Genomic DNA, 22,805 nt, shown 5'->3' with positions numbered 1-22,805 from the left:
AAACTCCACCCTGGGGTGCGTGCGCTGAGTTCCTTGGGTGGGACCGCATCTGGCTCTCACCTGCACCGCTCAGAGGCCAGCCAGGCACGTGCTCCCTCCCACCTGCGCCCAGGCTGAGGGTCCATCCTGGGGGGTCAAGTGTCGTGGGCAGCCTCGTACAGGCCTTGACTTGGGAGGAGGGAAGGGGAAGCTGGAACAGAGAGAGACATTGGGGGCAGAGGCCAGGGCCACAGCGCTCAGAGGAGGGGCCCCAGGACCCATGGGGCCTGAGAGGCCATGGGACTCATGGGGGAGGGGCCCCAGGGTTCAGAGCAGTGAAACTGCAGTGGGTCTGCATCTGCTTCTCCTGGGAGTTAAACGGCCCACCCAGAGTCTCGGGGGAGAACCCTTTGTCAGGACCCTCTGACCGAGGAGGGGCTGGTGGAAAGGCAAAGGCCCCTGAGCAGCTGGAGGTCCTGTGTGGCTCGAGTGCAGGGAATGAGGGGAAAGTGGGCGCTGGGAGGGGAGGGCAGGTTTTGGGGCTGGGGTGTGGCTGGGGTCAGGGCTCTACTCGGGAAGCATGGAGGGACGGGCACCCTGGGGCCCATCTCGTCTCCGTGTCACCTGCCCGCCTACTGCGAGGACTCTGGGAAGTCCACGGAAAAGTTCACGTGGCACCTGGGCCGAGGGATGGTGACAGCCTGGGACCCCCAAGGCAGCCCCCACCCCTGGGAAGGGGAGGGAAGCAAAAGGCGAGCCCCGCCGGTTCAAGGCCTCACTGCTTTTTTTGGTGCTGCAGGAAGAACTGGCTTGGGGCCCCTCCCCTCCCTCCCCTGCTCTCCTGGGTGACAGGTGGTCCCGGGTCTGGGTGGGGATGGAGTGATGCGGGCGGGTGGGGGCTGCCCAGGCCCACCCTCGGCAGCCTTTTGCTCTTCCCCCCATGAGGCGTCCCGCTGTGGAAGGGGCCTCTCACGAGCCGTGGGCACTGTGGACCAAAGTGCCGGTGAGGGACGCCGGCTTGTCGCCTGGGTGGGGAAGGCCGCCAACCCGAACCCCATCCTAGGGCGAGACACAGGGATCCTCCTGGGCCCGGCCCCTCCCCCGGGAAGTTAGAGAGGGTCCTGTTCAGCTGGGCCACGTGCTCCCCTCCCAAAGGCCTTCTCCCTGCCTGGCCCTACGGCCCAGAGCGCGGCCCCCCTCTGAACGCCTGGCCAGGCCCCTTTAATCACGGCCTGGCACCGTCCAGCCAGGCAGGGCTCTCCCCAGGCGGAGGAGTGTTCTAAGGGACTGAATAAACAGGTGGGGCATTTTGGGGACAACGGGCGGCCTGGTCTCCAGTCTCCAGGCGGCAGGGACCTGTGGAATCCTCCGGCTGCCGTGCTCTGCTCTGTGCAGCCGATGTGCTTTGTGCCATCGCCACCGCGCTTTGTGCCATCGCCACTGCGGGTTAATGAGCTGGAAAACACAGTTGCACCTCCCCGGCTGTGAAAATCGCTTCAGGGGTGGCGGAGTCAACTTAGTTGCTGGGAGAACCCACAACTGATTTCCTTTGTCAGGAGGGCCCAGTGCATCCCGGCAGAGGCCACGGGCCGGGTCTGGGCCTCCTCCCGAGAAGACCCCAAGCAGCCCAGGCCTCAGAGGGGCTCTGAATACAGCCGGGGACACCAGGAATGAGAAGGCTTGAAAAACGAACAAAACAGCAGACGCCTTTCTCCTGCCTCCCCCAATTTCCAGAGCCCCCCCCCCGCTTTCGGACCGAGTACCAGACCCCTCCCCACATCGGGCGCCACGCCAGGAGGACGACGTGGTGGGCTCGGGACACCACCCCTCCCCCACCCCTTCCAGAGGAGGGCAGCAGGGCCAGCCCTGCCCGAGAGGCCCCCAGGGATCACGCTCGACCTTGCCTGTCTCTTGGCCAACTCCGCATTCACGGCTGAATGTCCCAGGCGCGGGGGGCGTGCCGGGGGGACGGCAGGGAAGGTCTGAATCATCTCTGAGATGCAGGGTCATGAACGTGCAACCGATTTCTGAGCCTGCCGAGAGCGCCTGACATTTTGTGACGTTTTCTCCCATCTTTCAGGCTGACCCAGTGTTCGGCGTTAGATCTTTATGAGGTTGTTGAAGGCCAGCTTCTGTGGACGCCTTGAAAGACCGTGTTCTGGAACGCAGTCCATCCTCATGACGCGGGTGGGGCTGCAGGCCTCAGGGGGCCGGGCTGAGCCCTGGTGGGTGGCGGGCTGTGCTCAGGGGGTACCCCTCCCTCTGCTGCAGGGCGACCGGACGCTGGGCCACGTCACAGACGGGCCACCAAGAGCAGTCGACTCGGATCTTCACGAGGGTCGAGGACCTGTGGGTCATTTTCTACTTGGGCCTGGAATTCAGAGCCGAGACCCTGATTCCAGAACCTCATTCGTGGTTTCCAGAAGCCCAGAGAAGCTGGAAGTGGTTTGAGGAAGGCCTGCAAATCCCGGGGGAGGGGCTGTCTCAGGGCAGTGAGCGGTGTTGAGGGGCTCCCCCGCCTCCCCCTCCCCGGCCTCCCGCCACTCCGGTGTCAGCAGGGTGGGCCTGTGTAGTGAGACACGCGGACCAGAGTGCAACCCCTCAAAATGGGGAGAAAAGAAACCCCTCAGCCCAGAACTGAGAGGTCTCCTTGTTGAATTCTCCTTGGTGCTCGCACGTGGACTTTCAAAACGCGGTGGTTTCAAAACCAGAGCAGCCTTAACTTGGGTACCTTTCCTTTCCGTAAGAGGTTTTCTGTTTCCGTCTCCCTCCACAGCAAGGGAAGTTCTCCTTTGTCCCCAGTAACAAGCAGTATCAGAGTGTCATCACAGGCGGCAAGAAGCCTGGAGTTGGGGGCGGTGCCTGGGGGCCCCTGCTCGGAGCTGCCCACCCACCCACCTGCCCGCTGAGCCCCTCGCACTTGGGGCAGGTGGAATGTTCTAGCTGCCAAGGCCTGTGGGCGTGAGTTGGAGACGGTGCCCACATCTCAGACCCCCACCCACCCTGAGCTCCACCCTGCAGGCCCCGTGCTGCGCCGTCTCCAGTCACCCCATGCTCCTGGCACTCAGAGCTGACCCACGGCAGAGGACAAGGGGCGTGTACTGAGTGCCAGTTACAGGTGGGTCTTGGAGGGGGTGGGAAGGGGGGGTCAGGGGAGGTGAAGGGGCACTGGGAGTCGCATGCCCGGTTCTAGTCTTGGCTCTGCTGAAGGGCCGTGCCACTGACCTGGTATCTTAACCTCTCTGGGCCTCAGTTTCCTGTTCGGTCTCTCCCACATAAACCGAAGCAAACTTACAAAGAATTCCTTCAGTCATGGTCATCAAAGCCCCTGCCCACTGCCCTTGCAGCCCCTCCGGTCAGCCAGGCACAGAGGCACCGGGGAAGGGCAGGTCGCCAGCAACAGAGGGCAGCAGGTGGCCTTAGGGAGAAGCAGGGGCTACTGAGATCTGCTGCTCAGGGGAGGGAAGGGGGGCCGTCCTGTCCTGGGCCTTCAGGGCCGATGGGGCCCACTCCAGCTGCCCGGGGCCTTGAGGTGGGAGGGTGCCCCTGGCTGTCCACTGAAGTGGGGGTCCTGCCAAAGTGCCCTCCGCCCTCCCCAACCCCCGTGCAGCAGGGACCACTCCCAAACAGGACGGGTGGGCCGCTCATCCTCTGAGCCTCTGCGGGAGGCTTCTGGGGGTTGTAATCCCACCTAATCCTGCTTCAGATCCCTGCGGGCAGGAGGAAGGCCACACACAGTGGCCTCAGCAGATCCTGGTCCTGGGGACAGGCCAGGGGACTGGCCCCCTCCGGCCCTGAGACCCTCCCCTCGGGGTCTGTGTCCAGGACCTGCGTGCACAGGTGAGAAGCTGAAAGGCGGAGGTGCCGGCCTCGCCTGCCTCTCTGTGGCCTCCCCTCGGCCTGGGCGAGGCCACGCACAGAAGGCAGAGTCAGCTAGCCCGGTCCGGGTCCAAGGCCAAAGTAAACCAGAGCTGGGGCCTCCCCAGCACCTTGGATGGGAGCTACTGGGGACCTTAAAGGGTGCTCTGGCGTTTTGTTCCCACTGAACATGGACCCTGCCTCGGGAAGTACGTGCCTTGGGAAGTCTTCTCTGAGCTGATGGCCTCCATTCCTGACAATGGCCAAGTTGGAGGCCAACTTGTGGTGAGGACCAAAGGGGCCAGCCCCAGAAAGGGCATCCCCCAGCACGCCCCCCACTGCCCAGCTGTGCCCGGTCAAGGGGAACGGGGGCCTCAGACCATTTGGGCCCTGTCCACCCTCCAGTGGCCACTGGGCAGCTCCTGGACCTCTCCAGGGAGACGGAGGGAATAAGGGGCAGCGAAGGGCCGGGAGGTCACACAGGGCACTCTTTTTTTTTTTTAAACATCTTTATTGAAGTATAATTGCTTCACAATGGTGTGTTAGTTTCTGCTTTATAACAAAGTGAATCAGCTACACATATACACACGTTCCCATATCTCCTCACACAGGGCTCTCTTAATGCATCCTCTTACAGCCCTACAGCCACGATGCCACATGACACAGGAGAGGGACGATTAGGTGGCCTGGTCAAGGAAACCCAGAGTGAAATCTGAGAGGAGACTCTAAGGCCAGGAGCACTGTGGGGACAGAGGCGAGGCCGAGAGCCTGCACTGCGGGGGAGGGAAAGAGGACCTCGGGTCATCAAACCTGTGGTTGAGACTCTGGGTTTTGTTCTAAACGTGGTGGTGGGGGGCAGGGTCAGGCATGGAGCTTCAGAGGCTCCGATCAGAGGGGCTACAGCAGCTCTCTATTCCCGCCTAACAGCTTCCTCCAGCAGGGTGGGTGGGCAGCTGCAGTCAGGAGGCGGGTGGGCAGGCAATGAGGGCCTGACGGGAGCCAGTGGAATTCCTCCTCTTGATCAGAGAGGGCTGGCGGTGTGACCTGTGTGCATTTGTGGACCATTCATGGCCCGAGGCTTGTTATGTTTGGAAACAACCTATAGAGGGTAATTAACAATCGAGTATCTAATTTCATCCTGGTCTGAAAGCTCCTTTAAGACTCAGCAGCTGAGTGGACACCTGGGCAGTGGGTCTGACTGCCGGGCTCTGCAGGAGGGCGTCTAGGCCCTGGGCTTCAGTCAGGGTGGAATGAGGGTCGGCACACCGCGGTGCTCCCAGACTCCAGATGGGACGGGTGACAGGCTCACCGTGGGGGAAGCTCACTGCTGCCTCGCTGCCATGAAGGGCAGCACCTTCCCCGGGGTGGCGCAGGCGCCCGGCGGCCATCCTGGTCTCGGACCCCGACTCACACGTGTGACCTGCATGCAGCTTGTGCCCGGCTGTCACGGGGCCTCTGTGTGTCGGGCCGACCGAGGACTGGGCCTTAACCAGAACTAGCACCTGGATAGTTCTTTACTCCCTTGGTTGCTAAGCCTGAGCGGGGTTCCCATTCTGTGTGCCCCTATTAAGCTGTCACCCCTCAGCCCTGCACTGGACCTTCTCTGGGGCACGTGTGAAATCCTGGAGGCGCTCATCCAACCCAGAGCCGGTGGCGAGGAGCCCAGGTCGCCGGGGAGCCGTGCAGGGCTGAGGGTTCCCTGTGCTCTGAGGGGTTGGGAGACTTGCTGGGGGTCTGGAGCCGCAGCAGGACCCTCAGCGGGGCTCAAAATGGGCTGAGGCAAAGCTGAGGGGTGTCCCAGGCCTGAAGGCTCCTAGGGCCCAGGCCCTTGCTGCCATGTGACCCTCGGTCCCCCAAGACGAGCATGCCCTCCTCACCCTGCCAGGTCAGGGCTGAGCAGCCTGTGCCCACACAAGACCCAAGGAAGGATCATGCTTCCCAGGTTCTTGGCTGTGAGGTGGGCTGAGCCCTGGTAGGCAGGCAGCCACGCCCTCCGCACCACCACGGCCGCAGGACTCTGAAGAGCGCCCACCGGCCCAGGAGGGGCGGAGCCAGGCGCAGGCAGCCCTCTGAGGCTGGTTCCCAGGTCCCCGGGGGGGGGTGGTGAGCACGTGCCCCTCCCCAGGGCGCTCCCTCGCATCCCCAGTGAGGGTGCTTCGGTGAGGAGCATTTTCACCGCCCTGCCTCTCCCCAGAGGGCCCCCCAAGCCAGTCCTGCTCCTCCTCCACCAGATGGGGGCTGGAGGGACCCGGCGCCGAGCTGTCGTGAGACAGAGGAGGTCCTCGAAGGTCCTGAGCCTCTGAGTCTGTAAGGCTGCCGGAGGAGGAGGCTGTGAGCGGAGGCCCCTCTCGGATCCCCAGGCTGCAGACCAGCCAGAGTTCTGCCCTCTGGCCTCTGGGTTTGGCGGCTCGTCCCTGGCTCCTACAGCGGCCGAAGAAAACTAGGCTCCCTGACTCAGGAATGCTGTGGCCACGAGGGCACCCCCGCCTCAAATTCTCCTACATGACTCCGGAACAGGCAGTTCTGGCTTCGGCAAACACCGGGGTGCTGACCCCAGGGCGGGCACCGGGCAGGGGACCGGTCGGTGGCAAGTTTCCCAAGGGAGGGCTGGAGCCACAACCCCCGGCTTCCCGCAGAAGCGCCCAGGAGTCGGGGCCGGAGAAGCGCCGCAGGGGCCGGGTCGGACCAGCCACACTCGAGTGCGCGCCGCCCTCAGGGACAGTCGGCCTCGCGGCCCGCGGCCCCTTTGTCATGCACATGAGGGTGCCGAGGCTGAGTAAGGGTCCCCATCAACACGGAGTCACCGATGAAGAGCACTTTGTTTCCCAGTCTGCGGGCTTGGCACATGCCTGCTGTTTCTCAGTGGCCTCCCATTCAAAGGGCCCGGTCCGCCATTCTTTGTCCCCCTAGGTGCCCGGCCGACAGCCCCCGGCAGCTGCAGCGCTTTCAAAGGCGCTATAGAGCGTCTCTGCAGGTGAGCCCTCCTGCCAGGGGCTCCCGTCAAAGGCTCTTTGAGACGTCACCGCGGAGCGGGCTCGGGGCGGGTCGCGCTCGCAGCGCCCGCACAAAGGCCGCGCCACTCAGCGCGCCCCGCCCGCGCGCTTCCGTGGGGAGGCCGGGCAGTCCCGGGTGGAGGGCGCCGGGCCCCCAGTCCTCCGGCCCGCTCCCCCTTCCCCGCCCCCTCCCCAGACGTCCCGCTGGCCTCCCCGCCACGCTCTGTGCCCCTCCCCATCTCGCCGCGCAGCGTCTGGGGGGCTCCGTCCTCCCCGCCTCCGGCCTCTCCTCCCCCCTCCCCGCCTCCCCCTCCCCGGCCTCCCGCCGCCAGCCCGGGGTAATTGCTCCTTTGAAGCCCCCGCCGGCGTCGCGGCGCCCTGAGCGCTCCCACCCCGCGCGCGGGGCTGCCGTCCGGCCGCTAGGTTTCAGCTCCTTTTCATCCTTTCCTTTTCAACTTTATTAAAACCAGCGGGGCAGCCGGCGCGTGGGGGCGGGGCCGTGGCCGCGGGGGGCGGGGCCTACGCTCTCGGGGGGTGGGGGGAACCCCGCCCCGCCTCTCTGGGCCAGCGCGTGGGGGCGGGGCCCAGCTTGCCTCTGCCAGCCCTTGCGTGGCCAGCCGGCCTGGGGCCCCAAGGTGACCAGGGACTCTCCCAGGACTCTGGTCCTCCTGTTTGTTTTTAGTGTTTTTTGAAAGAATGAGGCGGGGAAGGAGAGAAAATTCGGCGAATTTAGGGCACAGTGCCGCCAAGCCCCCCACCCCAGTCGTCCTGGATGGGACCTCAGGCCTCAGAGATTGTGCTGGGCCTACCTGGAGCGGGTGGGTGTGAAGGACCCCATAGGTCCTGCCCCTGGGAGCTCGAGCTGGTGGCTGGAGCTGGGGGGCAGTGTCCTTGGGGTTCAGCTCCTGTTCCCCCCAGCCCCAGATCTGCCCTCAGGGGTGAGGGCCTGGCCAGCAGACATGGGGGGTGGGGACTTGGAGGGGGGCACCTGCTGTTTGGGCGTGTTCCTGGGAAGTCTGTTCTCCACCTGGAACAGATCAGCTCTTCATGCAGGGGCGCAGAATGTGTGGTGTAAAATCACTTCATTTATTCACTCATTCATTCATTGAACAAACACCTGTGGGTTTTCTGCCGGGTGTGGCCAGGCCCTGGAATGCAGCCCTGGGAGGGACCGACTCGTCTGTGGCCCTTGGGAAGCAGGAAATGACTCTGGAGAAGAACCCTTTGGGGCCCTGCCCCCAGCGCAGGCCACGCCCCCAGTCCCAGGCCACGCCTCCCCAGGTCGCGCCCCGCCTCCCCCCAGCCCCAGACTGCATACGGGGTTTTAAGGCCTGGGGTGTGGGGTTGGGGGTTAGTTCCCAGGGGCTCTTGGAGGTCGGGCGCCACTGTCCCGGGGCTGGACACCTCCTGGCCCGGGTCGAGGCCTGAGTGGGCGGTTCACAAGGCAGGTGCAAGCCCAGCGGCCACTTGTCCGAAGTGCATCCCCTGAGTTTCCTGTATCAGACAAAACATGGCACTGGTTTGTTGGTAAACTGCGAAGTGTGATGTTTATACAAAACGTTTGTTTGGGGGGTAGTTTTAGATACACAGGATATTGCAAAGGTGTTTTAGAGGGTTCCCTGGATTCCCCTACACCCCACACCTGCGAAGGTTGCATGTAAAGATAAATGTATTTGTTCACACTCTGGAAGTTTGGCTTCCCTGCAGGGAGGAGATGGGTCAACATGGGAGGTGACCCTGAGGGGTCCTGCTGCCCTGAGGCCTCAGGAAGCAAGGGTCCTGCTTGTCACAGGAGCCGGCTGGTGGCTCAAGGTAGGGGAGGGGTGGGAACTGCCGTCGGCAGAGATGGCTGCAGGCCTGGTCTGGCTGTCCCTGGAGGCGCCCAGGTGTGGGGCAGGACTTAACAGGTGTGGCTGTGAGAAGAGGATGGTAGAGTTGGCTGCTCGAACTCAGGCCTCAGCCTAGTGAGGTCCCATCCTCACCCGCCACCTTGCTCCCCTTCCCCTGGGCAGGGCGGCCACAGACAGGCACAGGGGACGCTGTCCTTGCTGGCCAGGTCCCTTGCCCAGGAGCACATCCAGGCTGTGTGGCCCTGCGGGGGTGGCACCCGGGACCAGCTGTGCAGGCAGTACTGGGTGGGGTCCGGGCCCCAGGCCTATAGCCCACCAGAATTCCGCAGGGAGCGCGTCTGCTCCCGGCCCAGGAGATGGCCGCCTGTTGTCAGCTCAAAGAATGAGGGTGCCCCCAGGCCAGTCGGAATCCCTCCCTGCCCTGCCCCGGCCCACTTTCCTGCTCTCCTCCCTGCAGCCTCTGAACCCCGGGCCAAGCTACCCCTGCTTCTTCTCTCCCTGAGCTGAGCAGGGGGCGGGGGGCTCCTGAGGTGCCCTGCGGAGTGGAGCCCCCTCCCCGGGCCTGGCGCCTGCCATGGTGCCCACACACAAGCCTCGGTCCCCTCCTGCAGGAGCACCGTCTCCCACCTCCTGTCCCACCCCCCGCCGGGCCTTGCTCCTTCCTCTCCCTCTCCTTCAGCCGAGCGTCACAGACACCATTTCAGGTCACTGGGAAGGCGCCTTGGGCAGGGCTTCCCCTCCACACACACCACGCACCCTCGTGCACGCAGAGACACACACGCACAGATACACACAGAGCCGCCCGCACACCTGCAGCTCCCAGAGCCCGAGGAGCCTGCAGTGCAGGGTAGGTAGGAGCGCTCAGCCTGGTGGCCCCCACACAGGACCCCCAGAAGGTGCCCCTCAGGATGTGGCCCTCGGGTCTCGTGGCAGCCTCTGCCTTGTGAGGGGTCCCAGGCACCGGACCAGGAGGGCCTTCTTCTAAATCTGGGACCGTGAATGCAGAGACATTACCTGGCCACGGGCCTCGGTGGGTGAACCTCAGGCTGACCAGATGAAGGTGCGGGACAGCCGTGGCCAGGCCGAGTGCTGACCGTCACCCTTGCCCCCCACGGGTGCTTGCCCCGTGGGACTGTGGTTCTCAGGTTCCCGGCTCCCCCACCTCCGTGGCAGCACCCCTGGGAAGCAGGACCACCCCTGCCTCACATGCCAAGCCCACACCCAGAACCAGGGGCTCCCCTTTCCCCCTACAGCCCTCACAGTACCTCCTGGGCCCTGTCATGGGCACAGCCTGCCCCGTGTTCCCTTCCCAGAGAGGTCTCCCCGGACCACCAGCCCTGGTGGCCACACCCGTCCTGCCCAGCCCTTAAGACCACTGGTAGAATGATGCCTCTCCTTTTCCCCACCTCCCTGCCACAGGGGACATTCATGTGCTCAGCGGGAGTCCTATGAATGGATCTGGAAAGTGCTCCGTGAACATCTGTTGGTGAACAGATTTGTTGAATTTGTTGTAGGCAGAGGGCGCCCAGAGCAGGCTGGGCTTGGGGTGCCTGCTCCCTGTCCAGACCCCCGGGGAAGCCACGGGGTAGAGGACGCAGGTGCCCGTCCCCAGGGACACCCCCGCCCCAGCCTCTCTTGGAGGTGTTGTGTTCGGCAGCTGCCCGGGCACTGCCTCCTGTTGGGGGAGAGAAACGTTCCTCTACCCTTCTAGGTTCTTTTGGCTGGTCTAATAATCAAATAGGCATAAGGCAGATAAACAGGAGAAAAACAAATTTGATTTTGTACATGCGAGGTTCCATATGGACCTAAGTCTGTGATCAAAACAGACTGTTTATATATCTTTTTAGACAAAGAATCAATTCTTTGTGAAGATTTGACAAAACAAAGGGATTTTTGCTTGGGGTGGCAAATTAATGAAGAAGTAACAAAGTTTGATTATACAGCAACTCGGCCTTGAGTTCCCCGTCTCCGGCCCAGAGAATGCCCTCCATCCCCCTGCCTGTGGGGATGTTTCTCATGGGAGTTTGTTTCCTGCTTTCAGGGAGACAAAGGAGGGTCAGAATGCCCTTTGCCTACTGACTGTTTCTCAAGTAACTTTAATTCAAAAGAGTCAATGTGCCACCTTGGCGTATTTTGGGGTGGCCTGCTTCGAGCCCCTGCGCGCCCCGTGCCCTCCCAGCCCGCTGTGGTGGTCACTGGGCTGGTGGGCGGCTGACAGCTGTCTCCATGGGTGCTCATGGGTACGGTGGGGGGCCAACCCCGCCACCCCTCTTCTGTCCTCCCTCAGGGGCCACATGGCAGCTGCCTGGCCACCCCTGGCTGCTTCTCACCATGCCCCTGCCGCTGACCCGCCCCATGAGGCCCTTCCTTCCACGGAGTCTCCCCTCCCCCAGGTTAGGGCCGGGCAGCAGTTGGGGGGGCTTTGTGACCAGGCCCGGCCTGCTCCCACCAGGCCCAGGGTCTGGAGTGCAGCAGACCATCACTGAGGCCTCCTGACCTCAGACGGGGAGGGCTCAGGGGCTCCTGGGGTCCTGGGTCAGGTCCCTCCCCCGCTGGGGGCTCTGCTGGCAGTGGCGCCTGGAAGGGCTGGGCTGGGGGCCCTGTGGTGTCTTGCCCCGGCCCTGAGACCTTCCCTGCTCAGAGACTGGACATGGTGTTTTAGGGGAGCCTCCCAGGCTCCAGAGCCTGCTGGGAGGGGCTGTGGGTGCAGCGACGCCTGCCTAGCAGAGCCTGCCTGGGGGGGTGGAGGCATCACGCCAACGCCCAGTGGTCACTCCGGTGCTACCAGATGTCCCCGTAGACGCAGCCTCAACCGGCCCACGTGGACAACCCTGTAATGTCCACGTTCGCTCAAGTGAGAGTCAATTTACTGCACATCTATTTAAAGTATCTGTGGCAGTAGCCTGTTACATTAATAACGTTACAAAGGCCGCAAGGTTTACAGTGCTGGGTGCCAGCAGCACAGCGTGGCTGGACTCTCGGGGTCCACCCCAGGCTCGGGGTCAGCCCTGTCTGTGCACAGACACGCGCCCCTGCAAATCCTGCTCCCGTCGGAAGGCCACGCACCCTGCTGCTGGGGGCTGCAGCCTGTATCAGGCTGGTCCTCCGGCTCTGGGCTGCCCAGGGGCCACCGCGCTCAGTCCCTTTCTCGCCGGGACGGCGGGCATGCGGCTGGAGGGGTCTCAGTCTTGCTGCAGGTCAGGAGTCGGGGGTCTCCCCCCCTTCTGGGGACACTGAGCTGTGGGGACACGGCCGGCCAGCCGAGCCAGAGTGCGGATAGGGCCCAGCTTCCCCAGACTTCAGAGTCGCCCCAACCTTTAGAGTGAGGTACATGGTGGGGGTAAGACCAAACATGGGCTGGGGTGCAAGGCAGTGGCCTGGTGTGGTGGAACTCTGCAGGGTGGTTGAGGAGTTGAGGAGGCTGTCCGTGAGGGTGCTGTCCCTGGGGGGGGCTGTCCCTGAGTGGGGCTGTCCCTGGGGGGGGCTGTCCCTAGGGGGGCTGTCCCTGAGGGGGTGCTGTCCCTGGGGGGGACTGTCCCTGGGGGGTGCTGTCCCTGAGGGGGTGCTGTCCCTGGGGGGGCTGTCCCTGAGGAGTGCTGTCCCGAGGAAGGGGGTGCTGCCCCAGGCTGAGTTCAGCTGCGTAGGAAGTGGCTGTGTCCCCTGTGGCTGGCGTCGGGGAAGGCAGGACCACTGGGCCTCACAGAGGGCACTGACCGGCTGGGCTCTCAGTCTGTCTGCAGTGGACACCTCTGTGGAACTGCTCTGCCCAAGAGGAGCTGCGGCCCCCAGCAGCTCGGTCCAGACAGGGCTACCGAGGCCTTAGCCCTTTGTCTCTGGCATCCAGACTCCACCTTGACCTGTGGTGTTCCTGCCCTGTCACCCGCCCGAGGTGCCAAAGGACCTCAGTGCACCGACTTGGTAGAAAGCTGACACCGTGAGGACTGGCCACTGGCTGCCCAACAGGAAATGCCAGATGGGTGAGGGGCTGGGCCAGCGTCCTGCTGTGGCCTTGAAAACAGAGAGGATGTGAGTGCCTGCCCGCCTGCCCGCCCGCAGCGAGGGCTCTCAGGGTCTGGCACGTGGGAGGTAGGACTCCTCCTGGGGGGGCACGTGCCCCCCTGCAGCCTGCTGTGTGGAGTTGGGGGCCTTCCCTGCCTCTGGGGTCTGGGAGGGGCCCGGCCTGCGCGAGGCTCTCTGTGCTCCAGGCACATGTCAGCAGGGAGCCGGGCCCGCAGCACCATCTCCGCCCCTGGTCAGGGGCCCCTCTCCACCTGCCCTCGCCGGGCGTGGGCTTCGCAGGGCCCAGGGCTCTCCTGCCGTCCCACCTCGAGGCCTTTGAAGCCCAGGACCCCTTCTGGGGTCGTGGGGCAGGCCCTGGCCGGGGGCGATCCCTGAGCCTGGAGCTGCACCTGGGGGTGGGCGTGGTCCAGGTGTGGACACAGCTGACCCGTGGCAGAGGGGCCCGTCACGTGTGGAGTCACGTGTGGAGTCACGTGTGGAGTTACGTGTGGAGTCACGTGTGGAGCTCGGTTCTCCCTCCCTCCCCAAATACGTCTGCTGCTTGGCAGCCCGGACACAGAGATGCCCGCCATGTCCACCTCATGGAGCCCTGCCAGGTGGGGCCAGTGAGCCCAGACGCAGCGCCTGTGCTGGGGGCTGCTGGGGAGGGGTGCGACTCCGTGGGGGCCTCACTCAGAGGCGCCACCTGAGGTCTGGAAGCAAAGAGGGAAAGCGTGACTGGCAGAGGGGACAAAGGCTTGGTGTGGCCAGAGCGCTGGGACTGAGGGGCTTGGAGGGTAAGGGGCCAAGGGAGCTCGGGGAGAGCAGATCTGGGGACCCCGCAGGCCAGCAGGCCCCGCTCCCCCCAGGCAGCACCCGTGGCTGTCCAGACACCGTTCAGAGGCTCAGACAGCAGCGGGCCGAGGTCATCCAGTCCAGCCTTGATGCGAGGGAAAGAGGGGGGCAGCCCTCCCACGTCCCAGGAGAGCAAAGGCCCGCCTCAGGGGGTGTGGTCAAGCAGGGCGCGAGGACGGGACGGAGCAGGAGAGGGGACAGGGGTGTTGGCCACTCCCTGTTTTTCCACGTCGAGGGGGTGGGGTAAGAGCAGAATACAACCCCAGCCCGGTTGAGGCGGGAGCCCTCTGGGCTCTGCTCTAAGGAAACACGCCAAGCCCCATAGGGCAGCAGCGCGCCAGGCTCCGGCAGGAAGCAGTTCCTCCCTGCATGGTCAGCATCTTGTCACAGCCGTGGTCACGTGGAACTGCCACTGGGGCCGTCCAAGCGAGTCCAGAGCTTGCAGGCCCCGTTGCTGTGTTTTGAGTGCTCTGGTTACCAGTGAGCTTCCTTTAACTCTATCTTGCCCATATGCCATCTCGGTTTTTTAAATGGAGATATAATACACATACCACAAAATCTTCCGTTTTAAAGTATACACTTTAGTGGTTTTCATTGTATTCACAAAATTATGCAGCCATTACAATGATCTAATTCTGGAACAGTGGTTAAGAATCTGCCTGCCAATGCAGGGGACACGGGTTCGAGCCCTGGTCCGGGAAAATCCCACATGCCGCAGAGCAACTAAGCCCGTGCGCCACAACTACTGAGCCTGCGCTCTACAGCCCGCGAGCCACAACTACTGAAGCCCGCACACCTAGAGCCCGTGCTCTGCGACAAGAGAAGCCACAGTAATGAGAAGCCCACGCACCGCAACGAAGAGTAACCCCTGCTCGCCACAACTAGAGAAAGCCTGAGCGCAGCAACGAAGACTCAATGCACCCAAAAATAAATAAATAAAATAAATCAGTTAAACAAAAATAGAGATAATTAAAAAAAAAAGAAATTCAGGCAAGGCTGTATTGGAGCCCCTGCTGCAGCAAGGGGGAGTGAGGACAAACAACAGGCCCCCTTGCTTGCTCACTCCCTGGCGGGGCGGGGAAGAGAGGGGGCGAGCTCCTTATGTGGGGGGAGGGTAGGAGTGTGTCCAGGGGGTCGGGCCAGAGGTGTGGCTTAGGTGGTTTGCCCACCCCTTAGGTGGTGGTGTGTGCAGGGGGCATGTGCAGTACTCAGCTTTTGCTCCCGACTCCCCACTTTTGCTCCAGGCTCTTCAAAAGTGGCAGTTGTGTTTTTGTGGTCTCTGTATCTTTTGTCCAGAATTTGTCCCAACTGCCATGCACGCAGTTCTTTTCAGTCCCACGCAGTTTCTTTGTATTTTGTTGCTCCAGGAGACGTGTGTCCAGGTGCAAGCACTGCAGCACTGCTGCAAACGGTCCCAGGTCCCAGCTTGTCTCACCTGCAGCCCTGAGCCTTGCTGAGAAGCAGTCCACAGCTGGGCACCGGGCCTGTCCACCTGCCCGGCTGGGAGAGGCTGTGGCCCCAAAGGGGTGGCACAGGGGTCAGGGTGCACAAGGCCGGTGGCCCTGGGAGTCCTCTTGGGAGGCCCAGAGCTAGGCCTGGCTGGGGGGGCAACAGGCCCTGAACTGCCTGCCCCTGTGCTGCCTGGGAGGAGAGGGGCCTTCCAGAGGAGCAGTGCTTGCTAATGTCCTGCAGCAAGAAAGCACCAGAGCCGGGACCCCAGAGGCAGGGAGGAGCAGAAAGTGCGGTGCCCTCCCTCTGGGTGGGAGTGGGCCGGCAGGCAGGTGCGGCTGTCAGGAGGGGGCTGACTGGGACAGGGCTGGTGCATGTCCCCCCCCACCCCGCCCCCGTGTCCCACCAGCCCCCACTCGGCCCTGGACCCTCCCCTTCATTCAGAGCAGATGGGCCCCCTGGGCCACGTCCTTTCCCCTGCTCTGAAGCCGCTTCTGTTCTTCTCAGGGAAAAAGAGCCTGAGGTGGCCATCCGGGCCTAAGTCCAGCCAGCAGCTGAGGGTCCAGCCAGCAGATAAGCTCAGCGGGCAGTTCTGGGGCCTGGAGGCCTTTTCTCCTGTGACCGAGCCTGGTGCTGGTTTTGTCCGTGAGTACACGATTAATTTTGCCTTACTTCCACTCCAGGCACCTCCCAGGAACCTTCTGCTGCACTGTTGGGGAGGGGGTCTTCTCTCCAAGGCCATTAGCAGTTGGATGTGTCTCCGGTGGGACATGGGCCCTGAGACCCACATGCAGCTGTTTTTTAAAAGAAAACAAAATTTTTATTCATGGCACTGAAGCTATTGAGAGGCAGGTTTTCAACGAACGCAGTTGAAGATGAGCCACGGGGGTGGGGGCACCTGAGCTGGGGAGAGCCTGGCGGCCCCAGCAGCTCCAGCCCCACCCCCTGCATCATGGGGCCCAGAGGTGATGCCCCTCCTGGGCCCCCGAGGGAACCCACCAAAGGCCGGAGGCAAAGCAGGCACTGGGGGAGCCCAGAGTCCCCGCCGGCAAGCTCCTGAGGACCACTGGGCACTTCCTGGGTGACCGTGGGAGGCTGGTCGGGCTGGGGGGGCGCTGTGAGTGGGCTGAGGGCACTGGGCTCAGGCTGAGGCTCCGAGTCCCAGGCGAGCCCCCAGGAATCCAGAGCCAGTCCCAGGTGGGCAAGGACGGCAGGGACAAGTGGCCTGGCCCCCAAGCTCCCAAAGCCTGGGGCCGCCCCCAGGGTGACCTCGCTGTTACAGGCCTTAACTGTCGCGTGGATGTTTCTTTTCAGATTACAACATACTCTGACCATGCCCCCGACCCACCCGGCCCCAAGCTGGAAGTCGGAGGTCAGTGACCTGCCAAGCAGAGTTAAGACGAGGGGGGGCGGTGGTCAGCTTCCGGCCTCGCTCTCCTCACCCCGTCCCCACCCCCCATCCCTCACTCCATCCTTCACCCCTACCCCCACCCCCGTGGACCTGGTGAGTGTGAAAGCCGGGCAGAGGCCTGGGAGGTCTGGGGAAGCGGGGAAGTATGGGGGGGGGGGTGGAGGAAGCTGGGGTTCCCACGTGCTTCAGCCCAGAGCCCGGTGGGGCTGTGCAGCCAGGTGGGCTTTGGTTGGCAGATTGACCCACCCAGACCCCGGGGCTTGGGTGCCCCCGAAGCTGCGGGTGTTGGGGCGTCAGGGGGCTCCCACACAACCTTTCCTGGAGGACTGCCCCGGCCAAGGACACTGCCCCCGCCCCGGGAGCCTGGGAGTTCTGCCCCGGGGACCCCACCCTCTGCGCAGGTAACGGAGCGGCTGAGTCCCCACCCCTGCCCTGCTCCTTCCGGCCTGCTAGCCAGCTGACGAGGAGACCGACCCCTCCCCGCCTTGGGCGCAGGCACCTCAGGTGGCCCGTCCCCCTTGCTTTGGAAGAGTCCACCTGAGTCGGCGGAGCGGAGCAGGACCCCCAGGGAGGGACAAGTAGTGAAAGTCGTTTTCATCCTTCGAAAGGTGACGACGCTGGAAACGTATGTCCCTCGAGATCCCATAGTCCAGGCACAGTCAAGTCAGCCGCAGTTACAGCTCCTGCGGAATTTGGTCCTCAAAGGGCAGAGCCCTCTCTCCAGGCCTCCTGGAACACAGTACCGGTTCTGTTCCAAATCAGAGGGGACAGGTCTGGCCACCGCAGCCGACCAGCACTGGGCTACTTCATCAGTTCTAGATTTGGTGGTTTTATGGGAATAAAAGAGTAAGTACCACACTGATTTAACGTGTGTTTCTTCATCAGGTATGAGGTTGAATAGCTATTTTTTAAGTGATCACATGGGCCTGATGGGAGCCTTTGAGGGCCACCTTCCCCAGGTGGGAGGGAGTCATCGAGGGGCAGGGCCCCGAGGGACAGCGATGGCCACTGCCCGGGTTACTTAGCAGAACTGCTGAAGGGGCCAGGTGGGCTTCTGGAAGCCACAGGAGGGTGCGGCTGCCCGCTGCCCTGGGCCCCAGGGGCCGGGGAAGTTACTGGAGGAGAGTGCGGCTGTGTGGGGAGGGTCACCCAGCAGCTGGGATCTCCCCTCGGAGGGGCAGTCAGCCCCAGGGCAGCGAGGGTGCCCTCCCACCCCTGAACCCCGCCAGGCCTGCCCCCCTGAAACCGGTCACCCCAGCCCTTCCCGTCACTGCTTCCAGCCCCGGGAAAGCACGGGGCTCCGCCAGGGCGCCCTGATCACCTGGCACCACCATCAGACGGATTTCGAGAGCACCCTGGCCATCCTGCCTCCCAGGCGTCCGGGTCCAGCCCGTGCCTCTGCCCAGCACCTCAACCCCTCCTTCCTTCATCTGCTTCCTTCTTTCGTTTTCTCGCTGTTTGTCAGCTTTAGCAGAGATGCCTTCAGGAAGTGTTGGCTGAAGGCTTCCTTCTGTCTGGGGGAGCATCCCCGGCTGCCCCCAGGCCTCCTCGGAGGACTGGGGTGAGGAGCGGGCAGCGTGAGTGCAATATTCAGACCGCTGGTGCCCAGGGCAGCACGGCGGTGGCCTCCGCCTCCTGGACGCCTGGATGCTGTGGAGGGAGCGCCCTTCCCCACTTGGGGGTGCAGGTGAGAGGACCCGGGGGCGGGCGGGGGACACGACCCTGAGCGCCAGGCTCTCCCACCGTGTCCCTCAGAGCCTCCTGCCTTGACGCTCAGCTGCCACCTCCAGGAGGGGCCGCGGCACAAGGGCTTGCTAGCCAGGAAGGTGTGGTGCCTTCCTGCCGCAGGGCAGGCGGTGTCAGGGGTCCCTGTGGAAGGGGGAGTGGGGAGACAGTTTCCCGGAGCTGCTGGCTAGACCACACGGGCCTTGCAGGGCTGGCCCAGCCCTCGTGACCCCACCCTGCCCACCCAGGTGGGGAGGGGTCTCAGCTGGGGGCCCCCGGCTGCAGGGAGGTCACAACCCACCTCGCGCCTGCGGGTTTGCAGGGCTCCAGCAGGAGGGCCGCTTGCTGGGGTCACCACGGCTGGCCGTGGGCACGTGCGAAAGCTCCCACGATTGAGTCCTGGGGAGGTGGCGCCCTTAGAGACAAGCAGACAGACCCAGGTAAGGGCAGTTCAAGCTCAGTCCTCCGCTCACTGAATTGGAGCAGCGGCATCTCGATGGGAGGGTGTGTGCAGAGCAGAGGAGGTCTAGTGCCCTGGACAGCGTGGCCGCCCTTCCTGGGCATGCTGTGGGGTGGGACCTGGCCCAGTCCACTCAGCTGCACCGCACCACACCGCGGGAGGTGCTTACACAACACACGGTCACGTCCCACCGCTCCAGAGGCTGGCGGCCCCGCAGACCAGGGGCTGCGTGGTGTGGTTCCCTGAGGCCCGCTTGCTGGCTCCTAGACACTGGGTCCTCACGTGGGCTGGGGGAGCCCTCTGGGGTCTTTTTTATAAGGACACTGACCCCATCATGGGGGTTCCACCTGGTGACCTCGTCACTTCCCAAAGGCCCCGCCTCCTTAGACCATCACCTTGGGGGTTAGGATCTCAACACAAGAAGTCTGGGAGGGGACACAGACATTCAACCTCCCATGACCACTGACACATGAGTCACAGGTGACTAGAAGGTGTGGCCCTGTAAGCCCCAACCCTTTTGGAGCTAGATGTCCTGTGGACGTCGCCGGAGACCCCCGGGTGGGCACAGCAGAGGCTGGTTGCCCAGGGCGCGCTGGAGTGGGGTCCAGGTCACTGGGGTTTGGCAGGGCGGGGAGTAGGAGGCTTCCTAGTGGGAAGGGGGCTCAGGCTGCCCCGGGAGGCTGGGTCCTGGAGGTTAGTTAGGGGAGCGTTGCGACTCTCTCTGGTGGGTCCCGAGTTGGAAGGGGGAAGAGTGACAGTCGTTGGCCATGTCCTGGTGGGTTTGGGTGGTTTGCGGCTTCCCGGGCTGGTAGCGGCTGGTCGTGACTGCGGCTCCACCTCTATTGATGGTCGGCCGTAGTCTGTCTGCACAGTCAGCCTGTCTGTCTTGGTCTCTTTCAGCCTAAGGGCAGTTTTCTCTGCAGGGACCAGGGGCAGATTCGGGGCAGCGCCCATGGGTTCCAGTCCCAGGGAGGAAGGCGTGGCCCTGGCCATCCCCCCACTGAGGCCAAGCGAGAAGTCCCACCTGTTTGTGAGTTGCAGCGGCGTGGACGCCACGTGGACCCGCGGGCTCCTCAGTCCCTTGGAGGCGGACCACGCGGGGCTGAGGGTCTGCCTGCACGAGCGGGACTTCACGCCGGGCAGGAACGCGCTGGAGAACGTGGCAGACTGCATCCAGCAGAGCCGGGGCTTCGTGCAGAGCCGGTGGTGGCTGCTGGAGGCTTACTGTCCCTCTTGGGCTCCTGCCTGGAGGGGAAGCCGGTCATCCCGGTTGTATGGAGGGCCTGCCGGGTCCCGCTGCACCTCAGCCTGACCTGCCTGGAGGCTGCGGACAGCCGCTTCTACCCGAAGGAGGCGCAGCTCCTGTGCCTCCCCAGCCACTGTGTGGCGCGCCCCAGCCCTGCGCTCGGCCCCCACGCTCTACAGCGGGGACACCTGCTGACCCTGGACTGCGTCAACTGCGGCAACCTGCCCTCGTGGAAGGTGGGCACCTTCAGCACCCTGGGTGTCCCGGACCCCTTGAAGGAGGTGCTGGAGGACCCCGAGGTGCACACGCACGCCGTGGGCACCGTGAGCGGAGCTCGGTCGCCCGCGTCCTGCCTGCGGTACCGGGGCTGCAGGATCACACTTGGCATCGTCCTGATTCTTCTCTCCTCGGCATCGCTGTTCCTCCCCTTGCTTTTAGGGCTCAGGGAACGCCACCCAGCTCAGCGGTTCCTCCTGATCACCGCCAATGCATTTTTCTGCCCCGTCCTCATGGTCTTCAGTGTTAACGCCCTGTGCTGGTTCCGAAGGTTTTCCAAGAGGAAGATGCGGGAGCTGGTCCGCAGAGCTGGGGAGGCCAGCCTGCTGCTGGCGCCGCACTCGGCGCTGACGGGCTGCGAGACCAGGAACAGACCCTGCTTCGTGTACGTGCTGCTGGGGGACTGCAGGAGGGCCCTCCTGGGCGCCCCTGAGGGCGAGGCCCTGTTCCAGGAGGCCCTGCTGCCGTTCTCGCCCAGCTACACGTGCTGCCTGGCCCACGCACACCGCCCCCACTGCGAGGACGCCGCGGGGGCCCCGGGCCACGTGGAGCTGGGCCTGTGCTTCTGCCAGTTCGTCTCTCTGCAGCTGAACAGACTCGGGGGGCTCGGGGTTAAACCCGTGTGACGGCTGGAGGGCCCTGCGGACGGGGCTGCGCTGAGCCCTGGCCGGTGCATGCAGGCCTCTCCCCTTGGTCCCCTGTGCCGAGCGTGGCGGCCCTCAGGCCCCTGCGTCCTGCCAGGCCAGAGCAGGACTGACTGCAGACCGGGCGCCCTTTCTGCCTGTGGCCTCCCCTCCAGCTCCGCCCCAGCTCCTAACTGCAGACCTGGTGGCTTCTGCTTCTCCTTCCCCTTCGGGTGGAGGGCGTGCTTGGGGCTGCAGCGATGCCCCCTGGAGCAGGGGGCGGTCCATCCACCGGCGCTGCCCTGAAGACTGGTTCCGCTTCTGCTGACGCTGTTCATCCCCGAGAGAGCAGCCTTGGAGCGTGAACTGGTTCTGGGTGTGGGGATAGCCGGGCAACCTGAGAGTCCTGGCTGAGCGGCGTGGCTCCCATCGCTCTGTGCCCCCAGGGGAGCAGGACTCTGGCCGGGGTCCCCAGAGGTCCCTACGCACCAGGGCAGGACATTGGGTGTGCATAGTGGCCCTGGGGCTCTGTCCTGGGCCTCAGTTTACCGATCTGTAGATGAGCAGCTGGCAGAAGTTCCTGGCCCTTCTCGGGGAGCCCCGGCCCGCGGCCAGGTGCTGTGCTGGCGAGAGCTTAGCTAAGATCCTGTGTGGTATCGTGGCCCCGGAGCCACTTCATTTGGCCGGCAGCCTTGCAATCAGCAAGTGCAGGCCGCGGACAGCAGCCCCAGAGCCACAGGCCAGTGCAGGCTCCCGAGGGGCCTTCCCAGCAGCCCTGTGAGCCACAGCGCCCTCCCTCCCTGGCCTGCCTTCCCCTGGCGCCCCTTAGATGAGACCCCCAGGGTGGACCAAAACCCCACTCTTTTGGTTTGAATTGACCAATCCGGCCCAGCCCAGGGACCCCAAAGCACTGCCCCCGTGGCCCCTGATGCAAGCCCGTGCTCTGGTCCTGCCTGCCTGCCTGACCTCCCCTGCGAGCAATAAACTCGCCTGTTTCATTGTCTCTTGTGGTCTGTTGTTGAACCTGCCTCACCATCCAGCACCCTGTGCTCCACTTAACAAGGGTTAATTGAACGAAATCATAACACGAGTGTCTTGCTGGAGGCTGGCACAGAGGCTGTACTGGTCACCTCCATCCTGGGGCCAGGATCGCACAGAGAGGCTCCCGCTCCAGAGGAGACTGACCAGCAGTGTGAGAGACAGAGAAGAGGAGGCTCTGGGTAGGGGGGCAGCGTGAGCAAAGGCGCCAGGCAGGAGCCGGACCTCGGGGGCCCCAGAGGTGGGCCCTGACACAGCCTCTCCGTGGCCCGTGGGGCCTGGCCCCCCTGCAAATTTAAGGGTTGGGGGCTGATGGGGAAGTAGCATGGCCAGGACATGGTGAACGGCACAGCCAAAGGGGGTAGTGTCCTGTGAGCCCCAGAGCCTGCTGGGTGGCTTGGGCGCCCGAACGTTCTAGGGGACGGTGCTTAGCAGCAAGACCCACCCCGAGGGTCCCAGCACCTGGCCTCTGAGATGCCCAAGGAAGGGCACCGTCTGGGCCTCACGTGGAGAAGGAGCCTCGGAACAGTGGTGGCTCCTGCTGCCTTCAGCAACCCCCCCAGACCCCACTGGGTCCTCCATCCCCAGCAGAGCCTCAGCATGGGTCCATCCACCCCTGCTCCAGGCCAAAACTGCCTCTCGGACTGCACAGGTGGCACCCACAGTTACAGAGAGGCCGACCCCAGGCCACACTGGCCACGCCTGCCCAGGCCGAGGGTCCACTCAGTGCCCAGAATGCATCTGTGCCAGAGAGCACAGGAGCCCTGGGCGCAGAGCTGGGCAGCTGGGCAGCCTTTAGGGACCAGACTCCTGGGGGCAGCACAGGGAGCCCTGGGAGGCAGCGCCTGGGACCGGGGGCGGAGGCCTACCTGTGCGCACGCACCCACATGTATCCGCACATGCCCACATGTATGCCCACATGCACCCACATGTATCCGCATGCACCCACATATATGCACACCCACCCACATGTATCCGCACATGCCCACATGTATGCACACGTACCCACATGAAACCTGCACAGCCCACATGTAGGCCCCCAC

At 63.9% G+C, this 22,805-nt stretch overlaps 1 protein-coding gene across 1 annotated transcript; it reads left to right on the top strand.

The window, feature by feature from the left end:
- Nucleotides 1–2,157: 2,157 nt before the first annotated feature.
- On the top strand, nt 2,158–21,727 carry LOC309642912 (uncharacterized protein; the record flags this gene model as incomplete). Its single annotated transcript, XM_082424975.1, has 10 exons — nt 2,158–2,328; nt 2,756–2,940; nt 6,474–6,665; nt 6,748–6,811; nt 8,843–9,068; nt 15,491–15,632; nt 16,298–16,355; nt 17,675–17,777; nt 17,961–18,081; nt 19,503–21,727. 10 exons carry the CDS (start codon nt 2,158–2,160, stop codon nt 20,725–20,727), a joined length of 2,487 nt encoding a protein of 828 aa, XP_082281101.1. The 3' UTR covers nt 20,728–21,727.
- Nucleotides 21,728–22,805: the final 1,078 nt, after the last annotated feature.

This window comes from Balaenoptera physalus, assembly GCF_965194825.1.
Source record: "Balaenoptera physalus genome assembly, chromosome: 14".
In the NCBI taxonomy this organism is placed as follows: Eukaryota; Metazoa; Chordata; class Mammalia; order Artiodactyla; family Balaenopteridae; genus Balaenoptera; species Balaenoptera physalus.
Note: the sequence above shows the minus strand (reverse complement) of the source record. Positions and strands in the feature narration are given on the sequence as shown.